The sequence below is a fragment of the Balaenoptera borealis genome (assembly GCF_965194805.1).
Source record: "Balaenoptera borealis genome assembly, chromosome: 2".
NCBI lineage: Eukaryota > Metazoa > Chordata > Mammalia > Artiodactyla > Balaenopteridae > Balaenoptera > Balaenoptera borealis.
In genome coordinates, this window is record NC_138867.1 from 99,506,199 (window position 1) to 99,533,213 (window position 27,015).

Here is a 27,015-nt window from a genome sequence, read left to right on the forward strand (position 1 = left end):
TAAATAATAAATAAATCTTTTTTTAAAAACTTAAAAAAATAAATAAAGTCTCTGGAAATTGTCCTAAGGGCATATTCAAATGAAGAAACATTATTCAAGAAAATCTATGAAAACTTGGTATTGGGATAGTTTGTGGCATTTGATCCATAACCCATTTACTACCTTGCCCCAGTTTAGGTTGACAGAAACTCCACTCCAGGTAAGTGTGGCCAAGAGAACAGAGCTTCCTCTCAGCTTTCAATCAAGACTTACCATATGTCACAGAGAAAGGTAGACCATCAGCATTTCTCATCCCTCCAACTCCAAATTGAAGAAAATAAATTCCTGGTGAGTGTGGCCAACAGAGCAGTCTCCCTTCCTCCACCCAGCCTCCACTTAAAAAACAGAAGCTTTACCACAGTGCAGTAGGCTGAAAATGCTGGGACCCCAACTGTTCTCACCCCAGTTCACTTGTAGGACAGAAGTTCTACACCAGAAGCAGCAAGTCAGAGGCTACTGACCAGCCCTGTGCCCAGAACAGTGGCTCAGAGAATCCACCCTAGAGGAGAGGCAGACTATAAGAAAAGAGAGCTCTGAAGCTCTCCCCAAAGTAACTGACTTTATTTGAAATGGAGTGTGAGAAGTTCAAGCCTAAGAGTGCTCTCAAAAACAATAACTCTTCTTAATTAAGAGCAACAGCTAAATCATAGGCCAGCTAGTTTATCAGAAAGAACCATGGAAAGAGACAGCTAAGAAGAACACACATGCAGTCAGAAAAAAACTCAGAGTGGCCTCAAAAACTACCCCTCTCCAAATTTAACTGGATCAGACTGCTGAGCAATTTATTCTCCAGGGCACTGTATGGAAATGATAAAATGATCAACTGATAATTAGTGGAGCCTAATGGACAGGATGCAATACCAAAAGAAGAAGGCAGCTTTAAAGAAAGATGTTGTAAAGAGATACTCAAAGATAATCTGCTAAAATCATTGTAATACTGGTGGTGTTTGCACAACTTTGCTAATATAACAGAAAACCTCTAAATTATACACTTTAGTAGGATAAATGCCATGGTCTGTGAATCGTATCTTAATAAAGCTGTTTTTTTTTTAATATAAAAATGCAATGAAAAAAGAATGTTCAACCTAATTAGTAAGAAAGAGGCATTTTACCACTATTTGACATCATGTTATGTTAAGGTAGGTTTCCTTCTCTACAATGTAAGCTACCTAAGAGCAAGGACTTGACCTACTTTTTTCACTTTTATATCCCAGCACCTAGCATAGTCAACTATCAATAAATACTGTTGAATACATGAGGGAATACCTTTGCATTCCCTCTTACCTCAACCTTGAAATTCCTTTCTCCTCCTACACAATTTCTTATCCTATCCTTTCATTTTCTTGCATATCAAATACTGATCTCTCCCTCACTTCCTCTCTAGTACTAAAGCAATTAGTTTGTATTATAAATGAAATTCAGAGTCTCAGATCTTCCTTTGACATTTTTGTTGTTTTGTTTCCTTTTGGCCGCAATGTCCAGCTTGCAGGATCTTAGTCCCCCAAGCAGGGATCGAGCCTGGACCCTGGCAGTGAAAGCTCCAAGTCCTAACCACTGGACCACTAGGGAATTCCCTCAGATCTTCCTTTGTTATCATTTGTGATCTTTCTGGTAAGCAATACCATATAGGGGGCCAAAATATTTACTGAAGAAAATATTTACTTAAAAAAAAAAAAACAGCTAAGCACTTTACGTACAAACACTGTAACTGTGATTTAAGCTAAACTTAATTGTTTTGGTTTATGCTTTAACATGCTCATAAAATATCATTACCCATTTATTTGAAAGCATGTCCCCTTTATTAACCTTATTAATTAATTAAGAATTTGGCTTATTTATTATTAACAGCAATTTTTCTCATACTTTCCTACTCCACAATTGTCTGCATGTACTATGCTGGTGACTAGCTATCCAAATGTTAAACCATCTCTTACCAAACTAGTGAATAAGTGCAGAGAAATTGCTCTCCTCAATTTAAAATCTTTTTCCAAAAGAATAAAATACCTAGGAATAAACTTAACTAAGGAGGTGAAAGATCTGTATGTTGAAAACTATAAGACATTAATGAAAGGAAATGCAGAACACACAAATAAATGGAAAGATATTCTGTACTTGTGGATTGGAAGAATTAACATTTTTTAAATGTCCATACTACCCAAAGCAATCTACAGATTCAATGCAAACCCTATCAAAATTCCAATGACATTTTTCACAGGAATAGGACAAAAATTCCTTAAATTTGTATGGAACCATTAAACCAAACAGCCAAAGCAATCTTGAGAAAGACAAATAAAGCTAGAGGCATCGTGTGCCTTGATTTCAAACTATACTAACAAAGCCCTAGTACTTAAACAGTATTATACTGACATAAAAACAAACATAGATCAACAGGACAGAACACAGAGCCTAGAAATATACCCATGCATGTATGGTCAATTAACTGCAAAGGAGCCAAGAATATACAATGGGGAAAGGACAGTCTCTTCTAAATGGTGTTAGGAAAGTTAGACATACAGATGAATGAAAATGGACTACTATCTTACACCATACACAAAAATCGACTCAAAATGGTTTAAAGACTTGAGTGTAAGACTGGAAACCATAAAACTCCTAGAAGAAAATATAGGAAGTAAGCTCCTTGACTTAGGTCTTGGTAATGATTTTTTTAATCTGACACCAAAAGCAAAAGCAAAAGCAGAAATAAACAAGTGGGACTACATCAAACTAAAAAGCTTCTGCACAGAAACAGAAACTATCAACAAAATGAAATGACAACCTACAAACTGGGAGAAAATATTTGAAAATCATATATCTCATAAGGGGATATAAAGAGCTCATACAACTCAAGAGCAAAAAAAAAAAACCAAACAATCCAATTGAACAATGGGCATAAAATCTGAACAGACATTTTTCTGAAGAAGATATACAGATGGCCAACAGGTACATGAAAAGATGCTCTACATCATTAATCATCAGGGAAATGCAAACCAAAACCACAATGAGATATCACCTCACATCTGTTAGAATGGCTACTGTAAAAGAGAATAGCAATAAATGCTGGAGAAGGTGTAGAGATAAGGGAACCCTCCTACACTGTTAGTGCAAATATAAATTGGTGCAGCCACTATGGAAAACAGTATGGAGATTCCTTAAAAAATTAAAAATAGAACCACTATATGATCCAGCAATTCCCCTTCTGGATATTTATCTAAAGAAAATGAAAACACTAAATCAAAAAGATATCTGGGCTTCCCTGGTGGCGCAGTGGTTGAGAATCTGCCTGCTAATGCAGGGGACACGGGTTCGAGTCCTGGTCTGGGAAGATCCCACATACCGCGGAGCAACTAGGCCTGTGAGCCACAACTACTGAGCCTGCGCGTCTGGAGCCTGTGCTCCGCAACAAGAGAGGACACGATAGTGAGAGGCCCGCGCACTGAGATGAAGAGTGGCCCCTGCTTGCCTCAACTAGAGGAAGCCCTCGCACAGAAACGAAGACCCAACACAGCCAAAAAATAAATAAATAAATAATAATTAATGGTGCTATGAAAAAAAAAAAAGATATCTGCATTCCCATGTTCAGTGCAGAATTATTTATAATAGCCAAGATATGGAAACAGATGAAGTGTCCATTAGTGGGTGAATGGATAAAGAAATTGTGATATATATGCAATGGAATATTATTCAGCCATAAAAAAAGAATGAAATCTTGCCATTTGTGACAACATGGATGGACCTCCAGGGCATTATGCTAAGTGAAATAAGTCAGACAGAGAAAGATTAATACCATATGATCTCTCTTATATATGGAATCTTTAAAAAAACATAACAAAACAAAAAAACCTAAGCTCATAGATACAGAGAAAAGATTGCTGGCTGCCAGAGGCAGGGGATGGAAGGGGGAGAAATGGATGAACTGTTTTTGTATTTTTTAGTTTAAAAAAATTGAACAAAAAAGTAAGTAAAATTTTTAAATAAAAATAAAATCTTTTTCCAAAGAACAAAAAATCTCCCTACATTCAAACTTAATCCTTGAAGGTTTAAATATTTCAACTCAATAATGGATTAAATAATTTGTAAATTCAACAAAATTTTATTCAAATATTTACTGTACATCTAACTATGTACCAGACACTAGGCACTTGGGACAATAAAAGAGAGAAAGATTACTGCTTTCATTGAATGTGTATGTTTTCACTGTGTCAGAAAAAATTTTTTAAAAGTTCCTTGCTTTCTATGAACTATTATGGATGATAGGAAAAAAACAGATCAGATAACTACACATAAAAACTTATTATTTATTATTTATCATTATTAATAAATAATGAACATTCATCTTAAAATAAAAATCAAACTACTTCTAGAATTTATATAGATCTAAGGAAGAAAAATTAGTATCTGAATAAATATCAACTGGTAAATTGGGTATAGGTTTAGGGAGTAACTATTAAGATATGTCACTGACAATATCATTGTCTTGCTATGTGATCCTGACTGTGTCAGAGGTTTTCAATTTCCTTCTTCATAGAACTAGTAATAAGGCACCAAGAAAGTTCTGGTGAATAACTACTGAATCACAGGCAAATGTAATAAAAATGTAATCATTTATGACTATTTTTCAACTAACTTATAACAGAATGACCAAAGTAAGAGCTGAGATTTTTCCCTCTTCTACACTTACAACACACTGAAATGTATTATAAATACTGTTTTCTATCACTGGGGTTTATCTTCTTTAAAATCTATACAACCAATTAATGTTAATTATATTCTTAACATATAAATGGAATTTTCAAATAATTTCCCTGAACAAATTTTATGAAATAAGCTTTTTCTTCTTTTCTCAATAAGGTTGTAGAAATAAATACGTAGGCTTTCTGTCAGACTAGGACTGACTGGCTTCTGAAGTGAATGCTGTAAAACAGGGGTAATCTGTCACTCTGGGTATGCTATCTTTGACAGCCTGCAGGGAAATAAAATTATATCTGACATATGACTAGAGATGCTAAAACCTACAAAAACATCTTCCAAAAGTTTAATTAATATTTGAAAGTTTAATTAATTTCTAACATAATATTCACTGAAAGCTATTTTTCTCATAGTACTAATAAGGCATACTTTAAAGATTAGCGAATACGGGACTTCCCTGGTGGCACAGTGGATAAGAAACCACCTGCCAATGCAGGAGACACAGGTTTGATCCCTGGTCGGGGAAGATCCCACATGCCGCGGAGCAACTAAGCCGGTGCGCCACAACTACTGAGCCTGTGCTCTAGAGCCCACGTGCCACAACTATTGAGCCCACGTGCTGCAACTGCTGAAGCTCCCGCGTCTAGAGCCCATGCTCCACAATAAGAGAAGCCACCACAAAGAGAAGCCCATGCAACGCAACAAAGAGTAGCCCCCACTTGCCACAACTAGAGAAAGCCCGCACGCAGCAATGAAGACCCAACACAGCCAAAAATAAATAAAATTAAATCTTAAAAAAAAAGATCAGTGAATAGATTTACAAGAATCACTATCTTAAAAAGAATTTATTTTACCCACTAAACAAAAGCAAATGTAGAACCCAGAAAGATAACGCACCTCAAATTTTCCAACACTGAACAAAAAATTTTTAGTCCCATAGAGTGAAAAAGCAAAGAACAAAGAGTTTCATTACTTTTCAATAGATCAGTTGAATAGATACACTGCATTACACATAAAAATGGCAACAACTTTCTAATTTTAAAACAGACTTTGAAAAACAAAATGCCACAGTGCCCTCTACTGTCACTTTAAATAAACAAATAATCTGTAAAATAAACTCTAGGTTTTACATTTTTGAAACTATATCTAATATAATCAATGAAAGAAGAAACAGTTTTTCATTATTAATATAATATTATAATAAAATTTCATCTCATAAAGAGAAGCAATCTCAACCATGTCTGATTGCTTCAAGTGTAAAAAAAATGATATTCTCATAACCCCTTAAATCTGTTTTTTATCACTACATTATTTTATTTTATAAATGCCTTCAGTAGAGGAACAATAGACTTAGAAAAAAAAATCACTGTCATAGGAGAGGAAGTAACTCTCTAAAGACAATAATATCTTTAGATGAGACATATTGACCTAGGCATGGTTAGAAGAGTGGTATCCAAAGTGAGTTAAGTAAAATATCCCAATGGGGTGCAAGAAGATAGTATCAATATTATCACTTCTATTTTTAATTAAACAACTAATATTTAGTACATAGAATAACACTCCCTCTGTGGGATGTATATCACATGGTAATGTGTCAGGATATGCAGTATCCTAATAGAAAAGAAGGAGTTTCAAAACATGAAGTGTTAACAACAGCACCCTCAAAGAAACTGTATGTACCCACAAAGAGTCTATACTGAAGAAATTCTAATTACATAATCACAAATAAACAAGTATATGGCAGAGCTGTTCCTTTCTTACAGCTACTTCAAACTCTTCATTAGAGTTAATAAATCTAATCAGATGACAATAACTTTAAAAAGTAGAAATTATAAAGATTATTTGAACTGCGAAATCACATCTTACTATCAGTAAGTTACTATCATAAACCTTACTGTAAGTATATATTATGTCTCAAAAATACTAAATAATAAGACTAGGACTCCATCACAATTAGTAAAACATTTTTAAATAGTTTATTTCACCATTATCTCTTCCCTTTTATCTATGTTTTTTTATGGTTTAAGATGCAAGTCATACATTAGTATATGATAAATGTATATTATCATAGATAAATATGTATACCTATTAGAATTACATCCTAAATATTTTAACCAACTGTGGTATGTATTCAAAATAATTTAGAGATCACTGGCCTAGAGATAAGCTTGTTCCTACTACAAGATCTATAACTAAGAAAAATTTTAGTAAGTGTTATTATAATTAAAGAAGCCTTCAGAGGAGCCAGATGCTTGGAAAACAAAAGCCTTGTGTCCAGAGAGATGACTATATACAGCATCTATATAAAGCCCCTACTAGAGTTGCAATGACAAAATGACAGATCAACTGAGAATCTTGTCATAAAGTAATCATCTATAGTCAATTATCCTATTATTTACTTTGTCTTCTTATATAGAAATAAAACAAATATAAAAAAATAAACATCTTTCTTAATAGCAAGTTAAGTAAATCACTCTTTGCTCTACAAACTCTTACTTTATACTTTCATAATTTGTCTTAAATATTTATTACATAGACATGTTTTCCCTCACATTCAATTCACTATGAATTCTAGAAGAAACAATTTCTTAATTATTTTTCTATGACCCAAGCTGTGCCTTTACTGCATACTGAATTAATAATGATTGAATGAACAAAGACTACCCATATGATTCATCAAATTAAGCCTCCAGGTCCATGTGCAGCAGAATTCTATGCTCCTTAGCCATTGGTCAACTAAAGGGAACAGCATGAACGGCCATCCTGACAAGGAAGGAGTCAGAGGTTAAACTGTCCCAAGGACCAGCTATAGCTCAGTAGAGATATTTTACAAAGAATAGCATAGAATGAAGGGACCATGTTACTAGAAAACATTTTCATTTTCTTTATTCTTTCTTCTCCTTTCCCTTGCCTAAAAGCTGTCTATATTTTAAAATGCAGATTTGGAATACCTGATTTATTAAGGAAATATTCCTCCTAAATTTATATAAAGGTCCATTTCTTCAAAAGAGAATTGAGAATTTTCTTTGATATAAGAGAGAAAAATACATAAGGTTTAAGATAGGGTTACTTTACTACATAAGAGAACACAATAATGCTATGAATAAGCCACCGATTTTGATGTCCCTAAAAAAAGTATTTTTCATCAATGGAATATTTATTTGTAGCTGGAAAGTGAGTATTTTAAAAGTCCTAGGATTATAAAATCTCCATCATGAGGCAATTTAATTATGGTGACCTGCAACATTAACACATGCAAAGTTATTTACTTGCCCTTAATCTCTGAATCTAGAAAAACAACCCAAACAGGGAAGAAGTTGACTAACTACAAAATAAACCAATTTCATAAATAATAATAATGATAATTCATGGAGGAGAAAAAGAACGAGGGAGGAGGGAGAAAAAGAGGAGAAGGAAGAAAGGAGAAGGAAGAGGAGGAAAGAGAAAAAGATAAGAGATGAGAACAAGGAGGAAAGGGAAAGAGGAAGAGTTTAACAACTGCACAACTTTGTGCATATGTGCATATGCTATAGGCACTATGCTAAATACTTTACCTTCATTTAATTCTTACAAAACCTGTCAAAGAAAGGTAGTATTATTGCCCTAATTTACAGATGAAGAAACCAAGGCTATGAAAGGTTAAATAACTTTCTCAAGAGAAAACAGAGCTGGGGCTAGAACCCTGTTCTAATTCCAAAGTGTACGCCCTTAACCAATACATTTTGTTGATTCCATAAAAGCATTTAATGTCAATGAAAAGTCTTAACATAACTCTGTAGAGCTGCCCTAGGTCCCAGAAGGCCTAGCACTAAAATTAAAATATTTGGTGATAAACCTAACAGTCTGAAAGAGACAAGGAAGAAGCAAAAAGTCAAAGTCAAAGAAAGCTCAAAGAAAGAACATTCCATCCAAAAGCAGTAGAATACACATTCTTTTCAAGTGCATATGGAACATTCTCCAGGATAAATCACATGCTAGGCTACAAAACAAGTCTCTACAAATTTAAGATGACTGAAACCATATCAAGCATCTTTTCTAACCACAAAGATATGAGACTAAAAATCAAATACAATAAAAAAAAATTGCAAAAAACACAAACACATGGACACTTAACAATATGCTACCAATGTGTCACTGAAGAAATCAAAGAGAAAAGCAAAAAATATCTGGAGACATATGAAAATGGAAACACAACAATCCAAAATCTATGGGAAACAGCAAAAACAGTTCTAAAAGGAAGGTTTATAGCAATACAAGCCTATCTCAGGAAATAAGAAAAATCTCAAACAATCAATCTAGCCTTACATCTAAAGGAAGTAGAAAAAGAACAACAAAACCCAAAGTCAGTAGAAGAAAAGAAATACCAAAGATCAGAGCAAAAATACAATTGATCTTTGAACAGCATGAGTTCAAACTGCATGGGTCTCCTTGTACGCAGATTTTTTTCAATAAATTTGTATTACAGTACTACAAGATCTGTAACTAGCTGAATTCACAAATGCAGAACCACGGATAGGAGGGCCAACTGTACAGTTATGTGCAGATTTTTGACTGTGCGGAGGGTTGGCACACCTAACACTTGCGTTGTTTAAGGGTCAACTGTAAATGAAATAAAAACTAAAAAAAAAAAGAAAATATCAATGAAACTAAGACTGGTTCTTTGAAAAGATAAACAAAATTGATAAACCTTTAGCCAGACTCATCAAAAAATAATAATAAGTGGACCCAAATAAATAAAATCAGGGACTTCCCTGGTGGCCTAGTGGTTAGGATTCCAGGATTTCACTGCAGTGGCCTGGGTTCAACCCCTGGTTGGGGAAAATCCTGCAAGCTGAATGGTGCGGCCAAAAAAAAAGGAAATAAAATCAGAAATGAAAGGGAAGAAGTAAAAACCAACACCACAGAATACAAAGAATCATAAGGGATCACTATGAACACCGATATAATACTATATACACCAATAAAATGTAGAACTTAAGAAAAATGGAAAAATTCCTAGAAACATACAATCTCCCAAGACTGAATCAGGAAGAAACAGAAAATATCAATAGACTAATTAACAGCAACAAAATAGAATCGGTAATAAAAAAAATTCCCACCAACAAAAGTCAGGGACCAAACAGCTTCACAGGTAAATTCTGCCAAACAGTTAAAGAAGAGTTAACACCTTTGCTTCCTAAATTATTCCAAAAATTTGAAGAAAAAGGAATGCTTCCAAACTTATTCTATGAGGCCAGCTTCAACCTGATACCAAAATCAAAGACACAACAAGAAAAAAATTACAGGCCAATATTACTGATGAACATAGAAACAAAACTCCTCAACAGTGTAGCTGATTCACTTTGTTATAAAGCAGAAACTAACACACCATTGTAAAGCAATTATATTCCAATAAAGATGTTAAAAAAAAAATCCTCAACAAAATATTAACCAACCAAATTCAACTATACATTAAAAGGAACATACACCATGATCAAGTAGGACTTATCTCAGGGATGCAAAGATGGTTCAATATCCACAAAGCAATCAGTGTGACAGACCACATTAACAAATTTAAGAATAAAAATCATATGATCATCTCAATAGATCCAGAAAAAGCTTTTGACAAAATTCAACATCAATTTATGATAAAAACTCTCAAGAAAGTGGATATATAAGGAACATATCTCAACATAATAAAGGCTTTTATGAAACACCTACAGCCAACATCATACTCAAAGGTAAAAAGCATTTTCTCTAATATCAGCAACAAGACACGGATGCCCACTCCCACCACTTTTATTCAACATAGCCCTAGCCACAGCAATCAGAAAAGAAGAAGAAATAAAAGGCATCCAAATTGGAAAGCAAGAAGTAAAACTGTCACTGTTCACAGATGACACGATACCATATATAGAAAATCCTAAAGGCACCACCAAAAAAACTATTAGAGCTAATAAATGAATTCAGTAATGTTGCAGGATACAAAATTAATGTAAAGAAACCTGTTGCATTCCTATACACTACCAATGGACTTTTAGAAAAAAAGTTTCAGAAAAAATTCCCATTTATAATTGCATCAAAAAGAATAAAATACCTAGCAATAAATCTAACCAAGGAGGTGAAAGACCCATACACTGAAAACCATAAGACATTGATGAAACAAACTGAAGATGACACAAGCAAATGGAAAGATATACCATGCTCACGGATTGGAAGAATTAATACTGTTAAAATGATCATACCATCCAAGGTAATCTACAGATTTAATGCAATCCCTATCAAAATACCAATGACATTTTTCACAGAACTGGAACAAATAATTCTAAAAATTTTTATAGCAGGACAAAAGACCCTGAATAGTCAAAACAATCTTGAGAAAAAAGAACTATCCTGGAGGTATAATGCTCCTTTATTTCAAAGTACACTACAAAACTACAGTCATCAAAACAGTATGGTATGGCACAAAAACGGACACATACATAAATGGAACAGAATAGAAAGCCCAGAAATAAACCAATTACTCTATGACAAGAAGGCAATAATATACAATTGGGCAAAGACAGCCTCTTCAATAATGGTGTTGAGAAACCTGGACAGCTACATGCAAAAGGATCAAACTGAACTACTTTCTCACACTATATACAAAAATGAACTCAAAATGGATTAAAGACTTAAATGTAAGACCTGAAATCATAAAACTTCTAAAAGGCCCGTGCACCACAACTACTGAGTCTGAGCTCTAGAACCCACGAGCCACAACTACTGAGCCCGCATGCCACAACTACTGAAGCCCGTGTGCTCTAGAGCCCGTGCTGAGCAACAAGAGAAGCCACCACAATGAGAAGCATAAGCACCACGACAAAGAGGAGCCCCTGCTCGCCGCAACTCAAGAGAGCCTGCGTGCAGCAATGAAGACCCAACTCAGCCAAAAATAAATAAATTAATTAATTTATTAATTAAATTTATTTTTAAAAATAAATAAATATATAAATAAAACTTCTAAAAGAAAACATAGGCTGTATGCTTTGACATGGGTCTTAGCACTATTTTTTTGGATACATTTCCTCAGGCAAGGGAAACAAAGGGATTACATCAATCTGAAAAGTTTTGGCACAGCAAGGGAAACTATTAACAAAACAAAAAGGTATTCGGAACTCTCTGTACTATTTTTACAACATGTAAGTCTAAAATTATTTTTCAGGTAAAATTAAATCAATCAGTAGCCAAATTCCAACTCCTATACTCCAAAAGAAAGTAATAATAATAATGAGTCATCATTGCCACTGTAAAACTTGTACATACTACATTAGATTCTCCTCTCAAAGAATTCATTATTTGTTGAGAGGGTGGTAAAAATGGATAAAGGGGGTCAAAAGGTACAAACTTTCAGTGATAAAATAAATTGCATATTTGAAAGTTGCTAAGAGAGTAGATCTTAAAAGTTCTCATCACAAGAAAGAAAACTTTTAACTATTTAAGGTGACAGATGTTAACTAGACTTACTGTGGTGATCATTTTGCATTGTATATAAATATCAAATCATTATGTTATAAACCTGAAACTAATATAAGGTTATATGTCAATTATACCTCAATAAAAATATAAAAAAGAATCCATGTTTTGCTGGAGCAATGGTAATTGCTGCATTTTTTCAGAGATTTCTTTCTTTGAGGGTTTGCATTAAAGATTCAATTTCAAGTACATTAAGGGTGATATATATGCTTTGTTAACTACTCAGATAACTGTGTACCTTCAATTTTGTGGAAATTGGAACTCTTGTACATTGCTGATGGGAATGTAAAATGGTTGCAGCTGCTATGGAAAACAGCTTGGCAATTCCTCAAAAAGTTAAACACAGAACTACCATATGACCCAGCAATTCCACTCCTAGGTATATATCCAAAAGAATTAAAAGCAGGAACTAGAATAAATATTTGTATACCAACGTTCATGGCAACACTATTCACAATACACAAAAAGTGGAAACAAACCAAGTGTCCATCAACAAAAGAATGGAAAACAGATAAATTAAGATGGCATATACATACAATTCAGCTATAAAAATGAAATTTTGATATATGCTATAACATGGATGGACCTTGAAAGCATTATTCTTAGTGAAATGTCAGACAGAGAACAAATATTGTATGATTACACAAAGTATCTAGAATAGGTAAATTCATAGAAACAGAAAGGAGAATAGAGATTACCAGGGGCTGGGGGGAGGAGGGGATGAGAAGATATTATTTAATGGGTACAGAGTTTATACTGGGGATGATGAAAATTTTCTGGGTATAGATAGTAGTGATACTTACACAACATTATGAATGTATTTAATGCCACTGAATTGTACACTTATAAACGGTTCAAATGATAAATATGTTATATACATATTAACATAATTTTTTTTTTAAATTGACCTGCCAAGTAACAGATTTACATAAACAAGTAGATAATACACATCTCTTTTTTTAAGACTTTTTTTTTTTACAGCTGTTTTAGATTCACAGCAAAATTGACGGGAAGCTACAGAGATTTTCTATATACCCCCTGCCCCAAGACATGCATAGCCTCCCCATTATCAATATCTCCCACCAGAGTGGTACATTTGTTACAAATGATGAACCTACACTGACAGTTTGCATAGACTTTTAAAAATAATTTCTAACTCTCTATTGAGTCTCTGTTGAGTCATGGTCATTATATTTTTTTCCTTTAATTCTTTGAACCTATTATAAGAGTTGCTTTGAAGTATTTTTCTACTATATCCAAAATCTGGATCCACTCAAAGACAGTTTCTATTTGCTGTTGTTTTCCCTGTATGTGAGTCACACTCTCCTGTTTCTTTGCACGTCTAGTAAGCTTTGGTTAAAAACTAGACGTTTTAGACAGTATAGTGTAGAAACTCTGGATTCTATTTAATTTTTCTGGCTGCTGTTCTTTGGAAACTTGCCTGGACTTAACCTGCAGACTCCCTCCTCTTGTAGTGTGGAGTCACTGGTATGTCTGTTCAGTATTTTTTTCTTTTTTTAATTCTTATTTTTATTTATTCCTAGGGGTCACACCTGTGAGATCAGACACATTTCTATCAGGTCAATCTCTCTAACTCTTTGCAAGGTCAGGAGAATCATTCCAAACCTTTCCATTTTTTTCCTTGATTAATCCTGGAACACTTCTACTTACTTCACTTCACTGCTCCCTTTTTCCCCACAACTTTTCCACTAGGCTTCCAGCAGACGAAAAACAAGAAACAAGCAAACTAAAAACTCAGCAGAGAAAAAAAAAAAAAAAAAACCTATCAATCAATCATACCTTCAAATTTGCCTTTCTAATTGAAATGTGGAGAGCCACCAAGTGAAATGAGAAGCTGACCATAGGCAGGTAAAGGATTCAGGAGGTAAAAGGTGGACCTTAAAAAAGACAATAAAATTGCCCATCTCAAAATAATTAAAAATAGCCATGGACAAAGGAAAAGGAAAAGGAAAAGAATCTATGGATTAGAAGAAGGCAAAGGAACACCTCACTGGAAGTATGTATTCTATGCAACAGGAAAACAAAGAAAGTCATACTGTTCATTTCAGTATAATTCATTATTACGTGATGCAGTAATGAAAATATGAAAGTTAAAGCAGCTCTGCCTCTACTACTCACCTGACCTTAAGAATATATAAAAGAGAATAACTATTTAAGTCACAAAGTTGTCTTATATAGTAAATAAAAACGTACATGTAAGAAAGCACTTTGTAACCTGTGAAGTCTTTTAAAATAATGCCAAATTTATTTAGACACAGAGAACAAACAGGTTGTTGCCAGAGGGGAGGTGGGTGAGAGGATAAGTGAAAAAGGTGAGGGAAATACAAGATGTACACACTTGTAGTTACAAAATAAATGTTACCTGTATGAAATGTACAGTGTGAGGAATACAGTCGATAATTATGTAATATCTTTGTATAGTGACAATGGTAACTAGACTTATCGTGGTGATCACTTTCTAATGTATAGAAGTATCGAATCACCATGTTGTACACCAAGAACTAACATAGTGCTGAAGGTCAATTATACTTCAAGAGACAAACAAACTTAAAGGAAAAGATCAGATTTGTAGTTACCAGAGGCGAGGAGTGGTGAGAGCGGGAGAATTGGATGAAGGTGGTCAAAAGGTACAAACTTCTAGTTGTAAGATAAATAAGTATCAGGGATATAATGTACAACATAATATAATTAACACTGCTGTACATTATAAATGAAAGTTGTTAATCAAGTAAATCTTGGGACTTCCCTGGTAGTCTAGTGGTTAGGATCCGGCACTTTCACTGCTGTGGCCCAGGTTCAATCCCCAGTCGGGGAACTGAGATCCCACAAGCCACGCAGAGCGATCTAAATAAATAAATAAATAAATAAAGTAAATCCTAAGAGTTCTCATCACAAGGAAAAATTTTTTTTCTTTTATTTTTTATCTACATAACATGATAGACGTTCAATAAACTTAATCATTTCATGGTGTATGTAAGTCAAATCATATTGTACATCTTATACAGTGCTGTATGTCAATTATATCTCAATAAAACTGGAGGAAAAAAATAAAATACATTACATATTTTTAAAAATAAATGAAAAAGACAAATTTTAGACTAGACTATTAAGGAATATATTCTCTCACTACATAAGCACTAATAGAGCTATGAATTATTAATTTGGGGCAAATGTGAACATACTTAAAAAATTAATGTGCTTTGATATTCTTTGAAGAAAACTTCTATCTATCACAGGGTAATAATAATGTTCTTATTTTTCTTGGGGAAAATAAATCAAACATTTAGAAAGCTCTAAAGTGGTTTCTTAAAATTGGTCACTCCTCTTTGGAGACTTAATTAAGAAAAAAATTTCCTCTTGAGATATATCATCTTTGCTCAACTTTGAACATATGATTAGCTTGCACAGTAATTTGTAAATCAGTTAGCTTCCCACATATCTTAGGAACGAACTAGTTCAAAGAATAAACATATTTTCTATATTAACAAGAAATAACAAATTAACTTAGTTAATGCACAAAGAATTAAATTTGCAGACCATCAAAATTTTTACCCTAAAAATTACCGTCAATAATCTAGTTTATTTTAAATTTACCAAAACAGTTGGTTTTCTAAGTGTTGATACCAATTCAACAATCTTAACTATTGTAAACTAATTGCTTTGGGAATTACCATTTTTCACTTCTACCTGCAAAACCTGCAGACTGATTTACCCTCTTGCTCAGGCTGACCAGCCCACAATGACGTACATGAGACCCAGATCAAAAAGCAAATGCCTATGAGAGGCAGGCAGTTAATCATAGTTGAATTAAGCAGGAATGACTGGGAGCAATGATGACCTGGACAGATCACACCCAATCTAAAGGCACAACCAATACTCCGCGCAGCCAACTACTGCTCAGGAAGTTGGCCCCCGAGCTGCTAGATCTTCCCATTCTCACAGAAAACAGAAATCTGGATTTTGATATAAAACACCTTCATTTTTAACTATTAGCAACTAGTAATTTAAAACTGGTAAAAATATAGTTTTAAACAAAACTTCCGTGGGGCTGCCAGTTTGTGGCTCCTGTATCCTTCTTAAACACCTGCAACCTTCCCTGCTTGGCTTTCTCATTATTTTCTCCCCATCACCTTCTTCTCCAGAATAACCAAGCCTAAAGAATACGGAAAAGGCTAAGACATGGAATAAAGAAGTAGACGTTGTTAAAGGGTACAAAGTTGGAACTAGAAGGGGAATAAATGCTGGAGATCTAATGCACAGCATTGTGATATAGTCAACAATACTGTCTAATATACTTCAAAGTTGCTAAGAGGCTACATCTTAAATCTTCTCAGCACAAAAAAAGAAATGATAATTAGGTGACAACAGCTAACCACTACCAGTGATAATCATACTGCAATACATAAATGTATCAAATCAATAGGATGTACACCTTAAACTTATATAAAATTATACAACAAATATATCTTAATTTTTATTTTAAAAAAAAGGAGCTAAAGAACACCAAAGCTCAGGAATCTTGTTACTAAGCTTGAAGTAAACATACTTCAGCTTAAAAAGTATGAAAATCAGAGCTACTCCTGCAGCCTTAGTGGCTCCACTTCAACTAGTGACTACATCCACTCAGCAAACAAAATCATAAGGCTTCTTCAGCAAGCATGGAGCAAGAGCAAAGCCAAGCGTTTGCAAGAGCTTGGGAGCCAAGCGGACTGGAGCTGGAGACCCAACTCTGCTACTTGATTGTTACCTCTACCTTCTTATCATTTAAAAGCTAATGATATCATCAATTCTAGAATGCTGTTATGAGAAATAAATAAAATATTATACATAAAGCACCTAGGCTTGGTGAATAACCTGCAGATGACCAGTGCTTAATAAACAGGTGCTAAATATATTGATGTGGCTTGTTATAATCCTTACAACTTTGTACTTTTTTAAGAAGAAAGCACTGGAGAGAGAAAAATTTCTGTCTCAGGGCCTATCTGTGTCAGTTTGTGTACATGTTCTCCCTGCTGTCTTCCTCCCTCAGACAAATTAAAAAATACTCTGTATTTAGACATTATTCCATTATTCTTATGATCAATAAATTTCAAGTGGTTTCTAACTCTTGTCCTCAGGCAGGAATATAAACAGAAGAGATAAAAAAATAATTTAGGTGTCTGGCATTTTACTGGAATAAGGCCCTAACTCTTCCCAGTCAAGCCTTTTACCATTGTATCACCATTCAGTTTGCATTTTTCTTAATATATAAAACAGAGTACAAATTGTGATAAAAGGTACCTATAGAAGTCAAGTTGTAACCTCCATTCAAATATAAAAATACTTCAGTGGCTGTTTTGTTGGGTTCTAGTGCTTTAGGCTCAAACTCCCTAACACAGTTTATTTGGCCCTTCCCAGTGCAACCACCATTAATCTCTGCAGCCTCATCTCTCCTTCCTTTCTGCCAAGCTCTCCAAATACACTGTACTCTATACAATGTACTCCTGTACATGCTGTTCCTTCTAACAGGGACACACTTTTTATAAAATCTGTATCTTGCAATAACAAATGAGTTTGGGATCTTTTAAAGAATATTTCATTAATGTTTAAGATATGTTGTATTTCTAACGAGCAAGATTCTGCTGAGAAGTTAAATTGAGTTTGCACCTCCTGAACAAAACCAATCTCTAGAACTCTTTAGGCTGTGACAATTATAGTAATGTGTTTAGAGAAATGAATAGCGTTTTAAATAAATGGCCAAATAATTGTGACTTACTAATCACCCAAATCTAAGAATGCATTTTAATTTTAAAAACTACTATAAGCATAAATGTAAAGAAGTTCACTCAGGGAACTAGTTAAAACCCTAACCGCCTAATAAAATAAAATATAAAGAGCTATAAATATTATACTGATGACACCTAAATATTCTCCATAATTCTAGAACTGCACTCTAACCAATTAAAACAAACAAAATGCATAGCATGCCAAGGGAGAGAAGAGTCTTTAAAAGGTAGAAAATTTCACTAGAAAAAACAAAGTGCAGAAATGTCAGAATGAATTATAATTCTAAAGGATTAACTAAATGAAACTGAAAACAAGCTAAAATCCAGCAAGGCATTTTTAGTTTTTAAACAGTAGATCAGGTTAGAGGGTAGAGAGGGATGAAAAGGCAGAGGCAAGAGGATTTTTAGGGCAGTGAAAACACTCTTGTATGCTATCAATACTATAATAGTAGATATATGTTATTACAAATTTGTCCAAACTCAAAATATGTACAACACCAAGAGTGAACCCTAACGTAAACTATGGACTTTAAGTGATAATAATGTGTCAATGGAGTCCATCAATTGTAACAAATGTACCACTCTGGTAGGAGATGTTGATAACCGGGAAGCTATGCATGTGTAGGGGCAGAGAATATATAGGAAATCTCTGTACCTTCCTCTCAGTTTTGCTGTCAATCTAAAAGTGCTCTAGGGCTTCCCTGGTGGCGCAGTGGTTCAGAATCAGCCTGCCAATGCAGGGGACACGGGTTCGAGCCCTGGTCTGGGAAGATCCCACATGCCGCGGAGCAACTAAGCCCATGCGCCACAACTACTGAGCCTGCGCTCTAGAGCCCGCGAGCCACAACTACTGAAACCCGCGTGCCTAGAGCCTGTGCTCCGCAACAAGGGAAGCCACTGCAATGAGAAGCCTGTGCACCACAACGAAGAGTAGCCCCGGCTCGCTGCAACTACAGAAAGTAGGGCACAGCAACAAAGACCCAATGCAACCAAAAATAAATAAATTAAATAAATAAATATTTTTAAAAATAAATAAAAGTGCTCTAAAGAATAAAGTCTATTAATGGGGCAGAGAGGAGGAGATCAGAAAAATTATAAATCTTTGCTAGCCATAGAAGACTAATTTTTAAACTATTATAACTAGCAGTTCTGAGTAGACTAAAAACTACATGATAAAGCTAGCATAATTTAGCTCTGGATTTGTATTTGAAACACTTTTCTTTCCATATCCTAGTGAGACCCCTTCGAAGCATTCTTTTTTTTTTTTTAATTTTATTTATTTATTTATTTTTGGCTGTGTTGAGTCTTCGTTGCTGTGCGCAGGCTTTCTCTAGTTGCGGCGAGCGGGAGCTACTCTTCGTTGCAGTGCACGGGCTTCTCACTGCTGTGGCTTCTCTTGTTGCGGAGCATGGGCTCTAGGCGCCTGGGCTTCAGTAGCTGTGGCTCGCGGGCACTAGAGCGCAGGCTCAGTAGTTGTGGCACACGGACTTAGTTGCTCCACGGCACGTGGATCTTCCCGGACCGGGGCTCGAACCCGTGTCCCCTGCATTGGCAGGCGGATTCTCAACCACTGCGCCACCAGGGAAGCCCCGAAGCATTATTAAGTGCTATCTCCTAACAACTTTAGAAAACTTATTTAAATAAATTGTATTCACACACCCCTTCTGTTCCAACACACAGTCTCTTTTAGACACAAATTATTTACCCTTGTCAAAGGTCTACTGAGTATCTACTGCACATAGTACATTCAGAAAATATAAGAAGATCCTTACACTCAAGATCCTTCCTCTGAGGTCTTACAGTTCAGCTCTGGGAAAAGGTCAAAATGGCCCTGAGAGACTCCAAGTATGCAAATGTTAAAGACAATCAACGAGCCTGCCCTTCTGTTCCCCTTCTTGGAACACTTCTCTCTTGGTTGAATCCTTATCTTTCAAGTCTCAATATAAAGACTATCTCTTCACAAATCTTTGCTGACACCATCCTGCTATTTTCTATGGCAGCATCCCACTTCTTTCTTTCATTGCTGTTCTTTTTTTTTCCAATCTGTAATTACATATTTAGTTGCTTGTTTACTGGTTTATCATCTGTATCCAATAACAAACTGAACACTCTATGTGGACAAAGACTCCACCATATTACCAGTAATCAGCAAAGCACTCAGTACTCAATGATTAAATGAATGAGTACATCTGGTGCTCAGGAGAAAGGTCTGAGCTAGAGAGACTGGGGTAGAGGTGATAACTTAGCCATGAAAAATGGTAAGATCACCTGTGAGAAGTGTATGGGGTTAGAAGAGAACCTAGAACCAAGACCTTGAGGTAGCCCAACATTTAGAGTTTTAACAGAACAGGCAAAGAAGACTAGGATACAGAAGTCAGATAAATCAAAGCGAAACCAAAGAGAGAGTGTTTCAAGGAGTATTTCAACTGCAGAATTCTGCCAAGAGGTCCAGTAAAAAGTGAACAGAAAATGATCCATTAGATTTCACCTCATTAAGGTTAATGGTGACCTTAGTGAGAGCCATTTCAGAGCACGTAGGATCTGAGAACAAATTACAGAGTGATTCCCAGGTGAGGAAGTAGAGACACTAATTGTTAAAAGTGTGAAGGACAACAGAGAGGTAGTAACCAAGATAAATGATCCTGAACACCCAGGAGGTAAATATAATAGTATATCTGTATAGCATGAGATTCAAACAAGCAGGGAAAGCAATCCTCACAATCCTGAAAGTACACCAGCATAATTCAATGGTCAAATAATGTTAATTGTTGGTGTTGCTAGTTAATAAACTCTCTCCCCATTAGACTATAAATGATCCAGTGAGCGCAGAGATAACGTATGTTTTATCCATGCCTAGGTTCCTAGGAACCTAGAACAGTGCCTGCCACACAGTAGGTGCTCAATAAATATTTCTAAGTGAATTCATAATTCTGAATACAATCTCAACTACTGTAACAGCCACCTTGATTGTCTCCTCTGATCCATTTTATTTTTTTTTACTGTGAGATGACTATGTCACATAAGCATAAACGTGTTTTTACAAATATTACTGTCATTACGCCTTACTTCCCCTATCAGACGCTCAAGCTTCTTGACAGCGGAACTTCTGTCTACTCATCCCATGACCCGCTCAGTGTCTTGCAGGAGGTAAGGCTAAATAATCCTGAACCTGGAGAAATGGCTTCTTACTAAAGAGCTGTGACAGGTATTTCACAGTGATTCCAAGGTCAACCAGCGGACCCTGCCGCCCCAAGCGCGGAGATGCCAGAACCGGCGCTCCCCCGGACTGGAGCCGCAGCAGCCGCCTCCCCGGCAGAGGGCGCGGCAGCCACCGCGACACACAACCCCCTCCAAGTCGGCCGCCGGCCTCAGTCCCCGCCCCCGCCCCCGCCCGGCGGTCACCTGCAGCGGCTGCACTCGGGCCTCCGCTCAGCCGGCTCCACGGGCAGTTCCCACAGCCCGGCCGCACTAGCCCCGTCCGCCTCCGCGTCCAAGGCAGTCGCCGCCGGCGCTGAGCCGCCCTCCCGCCGCTCCTCCTCGTCCAGCTTCTGAGAGCTAGAGGCCCCGGGTAGCCGCGCGACGGGGTCCCGGGGTGTTCGCGCCTCTTTCTGCGGCTCCATGGCAGGCGCTCAGGTCCGACCGTCACATTGAAGCCCCGCTGCCGCCAGGGGGCGCCACAAGCTGGAGAAACCAGCCTGCGCCGCCCGGCGCCACGCACGCACGCCACGTACGGGGGGCGGGTCTCCGAAGCCCAGGCTGGAGATCCCGCCCCGCAGCGGACAAGGAATGAACCCATTGGTCTGTTCCCAGTGGGCCAGTTCACCTAGAACCCGGAAGGAAAGTGTGGATTGTTCTGGGGAGCAGGTGAGGTTAGGAAAGCGTCTCGGGGAGAAGTAAAGGAATCTCCTCTGAAAACACCTCAGGTGGCAAACTTGAATGTACTTTCTTTATTTTCACCCCTTTAAAAGTGAAAATAGGGCTTCCCTGGTGGCGCAGTGGTTGGGAGTCGGCCTGCTGATGCAGGGGACACGGGTTCGAGCCCTGGTCTGGGAGGATCCCACATGCCGCGGAGCGACTGGGCCCGTGAGCCACAATTACTGAGCCTGCGCGTCTGGAGCCTGTGCTCTGCAACAAGAGAGGCCGCGATAGTGAGAGGCCCGCGCACCGCGATGAAGAGTGGCCCCCGCTTGCTGCAGCTGGAGAAAGCCCTCGCACAGAAACGAGGACCCAACACAGCCATAAATAAATAAATTAATTTAATTAAATTTAAAAAATGAAAAATAAAACTGCAATCTTCCCTCCCACACCCTGCTATTCCTTATAAAAAAAAAAAAAAGTGAAAATAAAATGGAATTCTGCGTTTTCCGCCTTAGGATGGCAGTTTAAGAATTAGCTGGGTGACCGCGCGCAACAAAGACCCAATGCAGCCAAAAATTAATTAACTAGTTAATTAATTAATGTAAAATTTTAAAAAATAATTTTTAAATTTTAAAAAATAATTAGCTGGGTGAGTGCGCACAGCAGTCTCAGCATCTGATGTACTTGATCAGCTTGTGTACTTGTTTCAGGCTTACAAAGGAGAGGTTGTACCGATTGAAAGTTGAATTCACGGCTGGTCTGCCTCAGCGGATTTCTTGCTCTAGAAGGGCAGGGACCTGTGTCCTGTGTCTTGTACTTGGTATTTCTACTCGTCATCAAGCATACTATTTTACGCTAGACACTAAACATTTGTTTAAATGCGGTTTTTAAATTGTCCGAGGCCCCTAAGAGCCAAGGCAGTAAGAGAGCTGAGATTTCATGTATGAGGGGAAAAATAAGCCACAGAAAGATAACTACCTTGCCCAAGTTTTTACAGCTCTTGAAAACAGCAATATACCCGCAGTTTTTTAAAAGCCAGAATGAACTTCACGTTAGAATGAAAGTGGGACTACTTCTTGCCCTATATCGGTGCTGATTCTTTTCATTTATTAATACTTTGTTACTTCTACCAACATTCATCGTTTTAAACAAAAAAATTAAGTTTTCACCAGTCATATGAGCTAAGTTTTGCAATCATAATTATCTTGATTCTAGAGCTATGAAAGATTAAATATAAAACAAAGTAGATTTATCACTAACAGTAATAGAGCAGTATTGTATTTCTTAAAATAAAGTGTTTATCTCACTATTAAGTTTTTAGTCATCTTAAAATCAAGTCTGTATATAGAAAACAGGGCTATTGTTTTCAACTTTCCCGCATTCTTTTCCCGTGGAAATGGCACCTGTCATTTATTTTGGAGTACTCTAAGGGAGGATAGAAAAAGGCTGAAAAACCTGCCTGGTGATGGACGTAGGATGGAAGAAAAAACTGGAACTTAATGCCAACTGGAGTTGGGAGATAATGAAATCCCAGAGACTATAGAAAAGGAGGTGAATCCGAAAATAAAGAAATATGGCTGCAGATTTAGGTTGGAGAACCAGTTCTTTAACTACCAAAATTAAATTCTCCTGTGACAACCCTTAAACTCTCGTCTCCAATCTCAAGATGGGGAATGTTCTCTTAAGTCATTTAAGGTCACTCCAGACTCCCAACTATGAGTTATGTGAGGGCAGGTGAGTCCTAACAAGCCTATTTATATTTGGCTTTCTCTTTTAATACCCCACATGAGATCACTGGCTCTACCCATCAAAATATTCAAAATCCAACCGTTTATCTCTCCTACTACTTCTGCCCTGATTCAAGCCCCTGTCATCTCTTGCCTAGACTATTGCCATAAGCACATAAGTGGTCCCCTGCTCCATCCTTGCTTCTCTGTAGTCCATTCTCCCAGAGGTTGACCAGAGTCAAAGAAAATTCCCATGTGGGAGGGATACAGCCAGAGCTGGGAGAAAAGAGAGTCATTTTTCTCTCTGGAAGCAAGAATCCAGGTTTATGAACCCTGACCTTGAGAAGCCTGAGGAAATGTATCACCCATCCAGCGAGCTGCTACTTTATGTTACCAGCCTGGGACAGACCCTGGTATCAAAATAAAGACCGTCAGTGACCAAACCTCTGAGAAATACCAAGATACTAGAAAGGCAAGCAAAAATTCCTTTAAGGGATGCAACCAACTTACCAGTGCATCAATATTGCAAAATAATCTACTGAGATGTTAATTTATATTTTATTTATCTCCCAACTCCTAGTAACCAGACCATCATGATTCTTTGCTTCAAGGGAGTTTGAGAGGTAAAAACAGATTAGCGATGACCTCAGTATCAGGCCTGATGTCTGTGCACATGTATGTTAGGGGTGAGATGGATGTGTCCGTAGGATAAAAGCAAAAACTGTTATAGACTGTTAGAGGGAAGATTTCCCCTAACTCAGAAAGGGACAAAGGGTAACCAAAACCCCACTCCTAACCCCCCACTGCTCCCAGGTAATGATGGAGCATCCAGATTGGAGGAATGAGGGGATGACTTCCTGTATGCCTAGAGGAGATGAACCCTAGATCCCAGGTTTCCCCCCCTTGTGAAGATCCTGCTGCTGCCACCAGACTACATGGGACCAAGAAGGCAGGGACTATGGCATCTCATTGGTAGCAGATGATAACGGTGATAACAGAAGGTCCAAGGGAACCTCCCTGATATTTTGGCTCATGGTAAGATCCTTGGAACCTTGTGTGTCACCGGTACGGGAAAGGGCCTCAGTAACGTCTCGGATTGAATACCCTGCCAGTCCAACAGAATAAGGATTCAGTATTGGATAAACTTTGATTTAAATGAAGTAAAGACAAAACATTCCTTGCTGTATTACTTTTCTATTGCTGCTGTAACAAATTACCACCAATTTAGTGGCTTAAAATAATATATATTTAGTATCTTATAGTTCTGTATGTCAGAAATCTAACAAGATCTCATAGAGGTGAAATCTAGGCGGTGGCAGGCTGCATTCCTTTGGAGGCTCTAAGGCAGAATCCATTTCCTTGCTTATCCTTCAGGTTGTTGGCAGAATTCAGTTCTTAGTGGTTAGCATTTTCTTGCTGGCTATCAGCTGAGGGCTGTTCCCAGCTTCTAGAGGTCACACATGTTCTTTGACTTATGGAGGAGGCAAATTGTTATATTTACTAAACTTCTTAAAGTTTGTTGGGGCCCACAGCAGGCCACCCCGAAATGTGCCTCAATGGCGTATTGATTATTTTGAATTAAAGTTACTTAAGAAATGACCAACGCAAGAGGGACACTCTGACCCTCCCTTCTGTCTCCCTGAAAGAATACGTATCTCTAATTTGAAAGGTGCACTCACTGCATATGAAGGTAAAAGGACATACTTCTCACCAAAGATTGGGAATTCAGGCCTAGAAGTCTATATAAACAAACCTTGTTACTTCTTTAATGTAATACCCCAAGCCCAGACTCTATTTAGATTCTTTACTAATTGGGCACCTAAAATCTGTTTCTTTGTCCTGTCAATTCCTCGAGAATTTATTGTTTCTTTGTCTAAAAAATATAAAAGCTGCCTGCTTTGGCCACTTCTTAGGTCCATCTCTGTGGGACCTCCATGCACATGAATTAAGATTTGTTCCTTTTTCTCCTGTTAATTGGTCTTGTGTCAATTTCATTATTAGCCCAGCCACAAGAACTCAGGAGGGGTAGGGGAGGAAATTTCCCGCCCCCCCCCCCCCGAAAGTTGGTGAGCCAACCAGGAAGCTGGTTGGACCTTGCTTTCTGTCCTGAGGCTGGTGCAGCTAAGATATCATGGCACATATGACAAAGGCCTGTGGAAGGTAAGATTTCTTATCCCATCAGCCTCCAGGATCTCTGCCTGCAAAGTCTGTTAGAAGGGAAAGTGGTGAGGGTCCCTCTTCTCTCTCTCTCTTTCAATTTAGATAAGCAAGAGAAAATATTTGTGGAGCTATTTCCTTGGATTAGCAACTCAAGAGGATTCTTTTCCTCCCAGAGATGGTCACCGTTTTTCTTTGTCCCTGTCTATTGTGTTGTTGGTCATAAGGAGGAAGAAGCACAGGGCAGAACACAGGCATAAGCCTCATAAGCCTGCTGTTAGAGCCAGTCTCACAGGCTAGTGAGTTAACTAACAGCTCTTACCAGGTCGGTATCTATTGAGACAAACTTTGTTGTCAGTCCTCCATGAAAAACTGGATGACCTTTTTCCTTCCATCTTGTTCTATGTCCTGAAAGCCTGGCTTTGTCTCTAGTGAGAATATTCTTTCTGGTCTCCGCCATCTTAAAGGTGCACTTACCAGGGTGTACCTGGTGGCCAGTCAAAAAGACTGGTGTTCTGAGACATGAAGTCACAAGCAGCACTCTCTTTGTCATGCTGTGCCAGCTCTCAGGGGAATTGTCATAAGGGGTCCCAGTCCAAAAGGTGCCTTTGTCCTCGTGATCTTCATTGCTTGTTAGTGCAGAAAAGTCCTACTCCAGTAGCGCCTGCCCAGTGCCATAAATTAGTAGGTTTATGACTGGAGATGCCCTATATTTTTATGGGAAACCAAAGACACCATTTTCACTATACCATTCTTACCACCTGTAGCAACAAAAGGCTTTTACTTTCATAGACTAACTCTGGGAGTGAACTTTCTGGATCTTGTTAGGGTTATATACACTCTTGTGAGACACCTCTTGAATCTTTAGTTAAGCCATAATAAAATGCTTATTGGTTTGAGTCACTATTTGAAATTAATACAAGATTCTACTCATCAATGGCCAGATGATGGATCCTTTAAATTGGCTGTATTTAAAAAGAAAATATATTTTGAGAGCTCTCATCATAAACAGCTGTCATATTGGTACTTACGGGAGAATCAAAAGGAGAGAAAAGGTATAACAACTAGCCTTAAAGAAGCCCTTATTAAGCTGAAAGAACAGAAATTAGACTTGAAACAAAAATCCAACATAAATTTCCCTTCTTAAAAACTGCCCCATCTCCAACGCAATTCTCCAGACCCTCCTACAAACAATCAGGAAATAAATCAGCTGGAGGCCAATATTCAAGGGCTAATAGAAACAACTGTCTGTGTCTCGTAAATGTCTA

The 27,015-nt window shown here is 37.2% G+C and overlaps 1 protein-coding gene across 1 annotated transcript in view; it reads right to left on the reverse strand.

The window, feature by feature from the left end:
* DTWD2 (DTW domain containing 2) overlaps positions 1-21,629 on the reverse strand; it is a 118,976-nt gene extending 97,347 nt beyond the window's left edge. The window contains exon 1 of the mRNA XM_082378407.1: positions 21,408-21,629. Coding sequence (XP_082234533.1) covers positions 21,408-21,625 — 218 coding nt within the window. The 5' untranslated portion in view covers positions 21,626-21,629. The remainder of the gene's footprint in view (positions 1-21,407) is intronic.
* Between the last annotated feature and the right edge of the window lie 5,386 nt (positions 21,630-27,015).